At 43.0% G+C, this 8,860-nt stretch overlaps 1 protein-coding gene across 1 annotated transcript; it reads right to left on the reverse strand.

Moving 5' to 3' along the window:
• Positions 1-782: 782 nt before the first annotated feature.
• Positions 783-1,757, reverse strand: LOC112636402 (olfactory receptor 2T2). Its single transcript, XM_025405112.1, has one exon. The coding sequence runs from the start codon at positions 1,755-1,757 to the stop codon at positions 783-785; it is 975 nt and encodes a 324-aa protein (XP_025260897.1).
• Between the last annotated feature and the right edge of the window lie 7,103 nt (positions 1,758-8,860).

The following is an 8,860-nucleotide window of genomic DNA, read 5'->3' on the forward strand; positions in this document are numbered from 1 at the left end:
TATTTCCAGGAATATATTGGACTCCATGGGAATAAACGCAGGGCAAGTATTTATAATGTTTTATCACTTACCTCTGAACTAAGAACATTCATAAAATGTAAGAATGAAGAACCAAAATACGATAGTATCACCTAAAAGTTTTCTAAATAAAACTGCTACACGTTTAGCACTGGAAAATATTTTACTTGTATTGAATGTTTGAAAGTAAATCAAGGAGGTGGCAAATGCTCCGATTTGCATTCAGAGGTTGGTCAGCAATGCAGACAGAAGGATCATGATCACAGGTTGACACGGGCGCTCCAGAGGGCGGCTGGACTTGCCAGGAACGGTTTCTAAGCTGCCCGAGAGAACGCCCTCTGGGAAGGTTTCTTGGTGAATCCAGTTGAACAAGTTGGCTAATGCAGAGATGCTCCCCAGCTTTGCTATTGTTGCCAAGTAACCATCACAACAGGATGATTTTCCTGTTAATTTTGAATTAGCTAAAAGTGACACTGAACATGCTTCAGAGGCAATACCGTATTTTCTGGAATAGCTGCGTTATTGGTTCAGCACTGCGGATGTTTGCAGAGTCCCCGCTAGTCCTTCCTGGTCACAGTCCCCACCCTGATGCCCTGGGAGTCCCCGCTAGTCCTTCCTGGTCACAGTCCCCACCCTGATGCCCTGGGAGTCCCCGCTAGTCCTTCCTGGTCACAGTCGCCACCCTGAGCTTCAGAACCAATACCGTATTTTCTGGAATAGCTGCGTCTTTGGCCGCAGCACCGCAGATGTTTGCAGAGTCCCCGCTAGTCCTTCCTGATCACAGTCCCCACCCTGATGCTCTGGGAGGAGCCACATCTCCCCAGCACTTTCCTCAGAGCTGCGGCCACCTCTTGATTCCTCAGGCTGTAGATGAGCGGGTTGAGCATGGGGGTGAGGATGGTGTAGAAGGCGGACACCACTTTGTCCTTCTCTGGGGTGTGGTAGGAGTGGGGCAGCACGTTGGTGTAGAAGGCCGCCCCGTAGAACATGCTCACCACCGTGACGTGGGAGGAACACGTAGCAAAGGCTTTGCGCCGGCCCTCAGCAGAGTTCATCCGGTGGACAGTCAGGAGGATGCGCGTGTAGGACACGGAGATGACGGACAGAGGGAGCAGCAGCATCAGCACGCAGCAGGCATACATCAGGGTCTCGTAGAGCGACGTGTCTGTGCACGACAACCTCAGCACGGCTGGGATCTCACAGAAAAAGTGATTGATCTCTCGGGAGCTACAGAAGGGGAAACTCATCGTGACAGGAGTCAGCATGAACCCATCCAAGGAGCCGCCCGCCCAGGAGCCGAGCACCATGAATAAGCAGAGCCTGCGGTTCATGAGGAGAGGGTACCGGAGAGGGTCGCACACAGCCACGTACCGGTCATAGGCCATGAGGCCCAGCAGGAAGAATTCCCCTCCCATCAGGGTCAGGTAGAGGAAGATCTGAAGTGCGCAGCCCAGGAAGGAAATGGTCTTGTCCTTGGACAGGAGGTCCTGGAGCATCTTGGGGACCGTGATACAGATGTAGATGGTGTCCATGATGGAGAGCTGGCTGAGCAAGAAGTACATGGGAGTGTGGAGGCGGGAGTCCACATGGATGAGCAGAATCATGACCACGTTGGCTGTTATGGCCACCACAAAGATGGAGAAGACTATTGCAAAGAGAAGCCCGGGGAAGGCAGGATGGGTGATGAGGCCTATGAGGACGAAGTCAGTGGAGTTCTGGAGAAGGCCCTCCATGCCCATGGTCCATGAGAGCTCCTTGGGCTGTCAAGGCAGAAATCTGGCAGCTTATTTAATGACCTGACATGTAGGAAATAGTATGTCAGCAGCGGGTGATAAAGCAAAGATCACCTACTTCAGGATCATTTGAAATCCCGGTTTCAGTGTTAATGATCTGTATGATATTGGACAGAAAATTAATCTCAACTCAGTTTCATCATCTGTGAAAAGTCATCCTAGTTCTATACAGGCTGGATGTGAGAGGTAAATGTAATAATTCATACAGTGTACCTGGTTTAGAATCGGCTTTTTATTTTGAACTATCTTCTGAATACATTTTGTAATCTTACCACTTTAGATTGAAAGTTTTCTGAGGGTGTTTTACCGTGCCTTATTTCCCATTCTGCCTTGCAATACGTGGTTTGGGTTTAAATTGCTCTCTATCTCCATTAAGATGATTAAGATCATACACAGATATCTAACTTGTGACTTACGAAATTGGTAGAAAATATCTAAATTGACTTTTGGCTGCTGTTACTTAAACAGCTTTACGAAAGTCTGCAACCTCAAAGCAGTACAGATGACCTCATTTGAGGTCAGGAGCCGCTGTCTTGTGGTTAGACTTTAGTCCTGCAAAGGGAGTTCATGTTTTAATCATGGATTGCTGCGAGACCTTGTGTCTATTTGTTCTCACAGACTAATATGGGGATCATAAATCTGGAAGGACCACCACAAACTGCTTCAGAGCAAGGCTTAGTTTCCTTATCATGGTGGTCTTTCTGGTTGATGATGAATTCTGCTAAAATTTGATGACTAGATACTGCATCATATCACTGGATGACTTAATCTTCTCATTGTTTAGCCAAAATGCTAGCGTTTCTCTGACAGTGGCTTTCTGAATCTGCCCTGTTATGTCATCCTAGGAATCCATTGCTAGTTGGGTTTTTTCCTCAAGTTTCTCTACCATTTTGCTGATCCTTCATGTCTCTAAAAATAACTACAATCAGTTGCAGTGGCTTACACCTGTAGTCCCAGCACTTTGGGTGGCCGAAGCAGGCAGATCACCTGAGGTCAGGACTTCGAGACCAGCCTGGCCAACATGGTGAAACCTCATCTCTACTAATACAAAAGTTAGTCGGGCTTGGTGGCAGGTGCCTGTAAAATCCCAGCTACTCAGGAGGCTGAGGAAGGAGAATCGCTTGCATCTGGGAGGCAGGGGAGGCGGAGGTTGCAGTGAGCTGAGATCGTGCCATTGCACTCCAGCCTGGGGGACAAGAGCGAGACTTCATCTCAGAAACCAAAACAAAGAATCTATAGATGGTAAAGACATTTCTGAACTCAGAAGACAGACAGCACTATCAAGCATTCCTTGAACTAAGTGGAATGAATTCTCATGCTTTGAGAAATGTGAATGCGTGTTCTTTTGATATGTTCAGGGATATTGAGGGATGAATTGTTCCTTTCAGATTATGGTATATCTCTTTCTCATTTTAGTGACAAGATTACTGAAGAAACATTTCTGTAAAACGTTTTGACCACCAATACTACAAATATATCTGAATCTTTTGGTTCCAGAATAGTCAAATTTACAGTCTCTGAAGCATCAAGGAGGAATCAACTCCCCTTACATTGAAGCAAAAACAATAGGAACAGTAGACAATTTTCCTTCTTAGTGCTCAAAGATGGAGATTTGAGTAATAGACCTAAAAGTTGAGTAAACTTTCAAAGGAAGAAAAAGAAAAGCAATTTTTGTGTTGGTCTGTGCTGAAACTTCAATTAATCACACCTTGGTTGAGGAGAAAAAAAAAAATACATGAGCAAATATTAACTCCTGTCAAGCTTGATAAGAGTCAGCTACTAGGTGGCAGATTTTGTGATAGCCACAGCTTTGAGTCATGGGTCAAGAGACTATTTAAATATAAAATTCCATTTACAGTGGCTTTTGCAACAGCTTGTTGGAAATAAGTATTAATCTGGCAGACAATAAGTTTATCTTGACCCATATCTATTGTTTCACTTAAATGCATTATGGATATTACACATTAGTTACTATAGTGTTGTTAGCTTACAATCATCCTTTAAAAATATACTTTGAGAAACTGAAATAGTCAAGAATGAGACAAATGAAAGTGACTTAAAATAATTACTTTTGAATCAGAACATGAGCCAGAGCATTTCGTTTCATGTAAATAATCAGACTCCACTTCACAAGGTATTCAAAGGGGAGGCAAAACAAATTATTGCCTCAAATACCTATGATAGGAGTAAAAAACCATTTTCAACTCCCAGATCTTATTCTCATTGTAGATCCTAGAAGAGGAGAGTAAAAAAGCTAAAATAGGAGAGATGATTTTAGCCACCTCCCTTATTTTTATACAACCAAGACTGTTTAAAAAAGATGAGATTGCTTGTGAGTGTTTTGTGTGTACATGTGTAGAGTGTTCATATGTGAGTGCGCATGGCATGGGTGGGGATGTGTGTAGGGAGCAGGCCCCGCTGAAGAGCGGAAAACTACACTGCTCGACACAAACGAGCAATTCACCCATTTCAATGAAGCCAATATTGAGAACCAAATGTGAGCCTGATATTGTTCCATAGGATACTGGGCATTGCACGTAGGCAGAGAAAGTATCTGCATTATGAAAAAATTTATCAGTTACGTTTTAAGTCAGTTCCAGTCATCTAAAAATGTTAACATTCGAGTTGATACTATTTAACATGATGTGTGGTTTGGCTTCTTCTCACACTCAAGATCCTAGATTCCGTTCCCCATCAGGTCATCTTTCCTCCACTATCATTATTCTCCACTCTAAGACCCTTGGGTTTTTTCCAATTTCCCTCAACTAGTCTTTCCCAAAATAAAAAAATTTTTTAAAAAGGCTTTTGAAAGAAAAGACGAAGACAAAAAAGCAAGCTTTTATTTCCATGATCGAAGCTTCAGGCCTTTCTGCTATTCAAAAGGCGGAGAATGCTTTGTCCCCAGTGCAGGTTAGAACATAACCCAGAAACCCTGACCCCCAGGACCAGTTATAACATCACCCAGTGTTGCAGCATAATTATCTGGCAGGAACGGGAGGGTGGGAAGATCAAGCCCAGAGGTGGAGGACACCGTGCACGGGAGCTCTGCATCTGTTATCTGCACACTTGGGGCTGATGGGTAAGGGATGAGTGAGCTCACCAAGAGGCATTTATTCTACCTGTGGTCAGCCACATGGCGAGAAGCGGGAAAGAGAATGAGGAGAATCTCCCTGCAGGGTGCCAGGTGATCAAAGCTGGATGTTTCAGGACAACAGTCCTGGGGTTGTTCTGGGAGAAGCCATAGAAATCAAGCACAAATTGGTGACTCACTGAAAATTGTATGAAGAGATCTCCAAGAGAGGTCAGATGTTATTCTACCAGGAAGAGCTTCGTGCAATTCATTGACACCCCTTTCCGGGAATTCAGCATGACAAGAGCTATAAGAATCAGCCAGTGTCCCTTCTGTGGCAATCAAGCTGCTAACCAGAACTGACCTTCTCCACTTGACAATGTAACCTGCAGAGCTTTAAAGGGAGGGGTTTTCCATTCCATCCTTGGAGACAGAACGCCTCAAGTGCAAACACATTCCGTGTTCAAGACTCTCACCTAGTACTGTGTGAGCCAAGATTAATAGCAACTGACAATATTAAGGGGTATATAGCTAAGTTCGATTAATATATATCAAAAATCCTCATAAAAGCAAATCATTTTAAGTCTAAAGTGGGGATTTCTAAAAATGAAAATGTTGGGGACTATTTTAAAAGGTGTTTAACCACAAATAGCTAATGCCGTTGTGCTTTACTCAGCTGTCAAAATCGCTTTGGGGATGACATGCACAGTTACTTCTCCAGACCTCAGTGTTCTTTCAGTAAAAGAATGGATTAGTAACATGTTGGTGACACGTCAAAGTGCCACATAGCTCCAAGAGTCATCATTCATCACTGAATGAGAAAAAGGGGACCAAGTATAGTATATTGGGGTCTTTCTGCTTTGATTAAAGCTTGTAAAGAGAAGATAATGGTGTGAAAGGCACTAAGAAGACAGAGGAAGAGAAACAGGAAGTTGTGATATTCCCCAAACCATAAGGAACAGGGCTTTACATGTGCCGGGTAGTTTAGTTTTACAAAATACATGAAGTCACAGCAAACCAGAAGATGCTACACATCAGCTTGAGTAGTGGACAGAGGTACAGATTCCCCTTATCTGTGGGAGACAGTTTAAGACCCCCCCCACCGTGGATGTCCGGAACTGCAGACAGCACTGAGCCCTATACATCCACCATATTCTATCCATGCATACATACCTATGATCAAGTTGAATTTATAGATTAGGCACAGTAAGGAAGGGATTGACAATAAAATAGAACACCTAAGACAATATACTGTGGCTATAACTTAGTTTGATGTGTCACAGCAAAACTTGCCGTTTTCTTCCTTTGTGATTTCAAAGAGTTTTTCTTAACCTAGATCTTGGCAAACTCAGCTTATGAGGTTTAAGTCAAGAACTTTCACCTTTTTACTTAAAGCACCTTATTAGCCTCTCTCCAGCACACCTAAGTTGCTTCACGGCTCCATCTCTTCGGGGCCGTTAAGAAAAATCACTGAGTTACTTGAATCCAAGCACTGTGAGCCCGCCACAGTCGATGACCCAAGACAGCTACTGAATGACTCGGGGCAGCACAGACAGCGTGAATAAGCCAGACAAAAGGACGATCCGTGTCCTCTGCAGGACAAGAGTTCATCATACTCAAGGTGGTGTGCAATTGAAATTTGAGATTTTTCATTTAATATTTTTTTAAACATGGTAGATAGCAGGAAGCTGGCAGATTGCAGGTAACTAAAACTGGAAATGAAAGTGTTAAAGAATCCCGAGTTTTCCTTTTATCTCAAAAAGGTTCAACCCAAGGGCTAGAGGGACTGAAATGATCTTAAAGCACGAAACTTTTAAAGAGAATCTAAGTGATCTCTGCTTTGAGGACAGTGCATTGCAAGAACCAGAAGACAGGAGTCGGTCCAGTTAAACAGTACAACACCGGAGAGGGAAACTGGTCTGATTCCAAAACTCGAGACTGAAAGAACATGATGAAAGACGGTGTAAATAATGTCAGAAAAGGCTCGAAAGCAGGAATTAGGCACCTGGGGTGAAAGAAAGGAGAGAGTCCAGTCCAACCACAGCTGAAGAGCCCGTGGAGAGCTGAGGTGTGTGGGGTGGAGCGCGGCTGGAAAGTGAAGGTGGAGAGACCAGAGCTCAGTGTTGAGAAATAAGGTGTAAATGGGAATTGTTTCAGTAAGAAAGTTACAGATGCTGAAATAGCTACGTACAAAAGATCTGGCAGTTTTACTCTCCACAGCAACCTAGTATTATTCCAAGGATGTGAATTTCTCTTTCCCTTTACCTTATATCTCCACTTCTAATTACATACTGCCTTAGATATCCCACTCTACCTGCATATTTTTAAGGATTTTATCTTAAGGCACATGTGGATGCCTTATAGGGTAAATAAAAGAGGAAGGAGGTTAGGAAAAAAAAGGAAAATCAAATTTTCCTCCAAGCATGCAGAAAGTCTTCAGTCACACCTAAATACATATGAAAATACACCTAAATTCATTCACACCTAAATACATACGAAAATACACCTAAATACAAAGTTAAATTGTCATTTAACTTAATTAAAATTTTAAAATATTCAGAGGGCAATCTATGCTTATCCAGTAATATGCACCCTTGCTACCAGTTAAAGTCTGAAACTTTCTTCCAGCTGTCAGCTCTCACATGCCATTTTCCTCCAGTAAATCTCTTCATATTATTCTAAACTATTAGATTTCCCTTAGCTTCCCACGTTTCATGCTAAATGCCCCTTTTCAGTCATCTGCTTGCCGATTAGTGAATATATGCATTTATGCTTCTTCATCCTGAGAAGGACCACTGCTTCGGTTATCAGCAGATAAGCTCACAGTAAGGTGGCCTTCTAACAGTTACAGAGTAATACCTAAAGAAAACATCCCAATATCTGGGTAATGTTCTGGTTTTCATGAAATCTACGGTCCTACCTCAGAATCTGGGTCCACGTCTTTCTAAAGCAGCAGTGGAAAGTCAGACTTCTTAAATACATGTGTGTGGGGGTGAGGCTAGGTCAGAAAGTCTTTTCACTAATAGATTCCCACATCCCCCAGGAAGAATTCCTGGGTTAGCAATTAATCCAGGTTGACTGGGCTTACCATGAATTTTAGAAGCAGCCCATCCCTTCTTGCAGAGGGTGCATTGTTTTCCCAAGTGAAGGACTGGAAGTGTTTCTTGCTATTTCATCATGAAAATGTCTTACTGAATCTTGGCATCTCTCCAGAGATGGAGAAGTGATATGGGGATAAGAGCCCTGCTCTAAATTGAAAATTAGATTTTAAATCTTTAGAAATACAAGCTATGACAAACTCTCCATCACTGGCCTATTTTGTTTGGGGAGAAATATTTCAAGTTATAAATATAAGTGTGAACCAAAGAGCATTGGAGCCAAGTCTCAGTGTAGAGGTTTCTGGTGCCAAGGTTGAGGATGCACCTGGGAAAAAGGAACAAAATGACAGGAGCATCTGAGATTTGTGCTTCTTCCAAAGAGGGTTCAGAGACTTCAATATTTAAAAGGGAAACAGTGGGCATTAGAGAAAAACTGGATAAATGGAGTAAGCAGTTGCCTTCTTTCAAGGCTTTGATCAGTGTTCACTGAATTCGCACTTTAGATGTGAAAGGAGAGGGTTTAGAGGAACAGTCACAGCTGGGGCATTCACCTCCTGCTCAATCTGGATTTGTATGTAAAAGGGACACAGAGGAAAGAGTCAAATACGCATTTCTTTCAGGGAAGTGGAGGGATGACCCCCAGGCCTGTCTGTCCACTGCCTCTGAAGATAAGCCGCTCATTTACATTGTCAGCACAACATTCAACAGAATGGTTTTAAGGGTAAAGATCTTTGGGCCGGCAAGGAATTTCCTTGGGAGCAAATTGTGAGGGAGGTTCCTTGGGGAGGGATGTAGCCTTCTACCTGTGTAACTATCCATTTGGGAACAGTACGGAATCTGTAGCTATCCAGTCAGGAACAATATGAAATAAATAGTTTTTT

Source organism: Theropithecus gelada, chromosome 1 (assembly GCF_003255815.1).
Source record: "Theropithecus gelada isolate Dixy chromosome 1, Tgel_1.0, whole genome shotgun sequence".
NCBI classification, from domain to species: domain Eukaryota; kingdom Metazoa; phylum Chordata; class Mammalia; order Primates; family Cercopithecidae; genus Theropithecus; species Theropithecus gelada.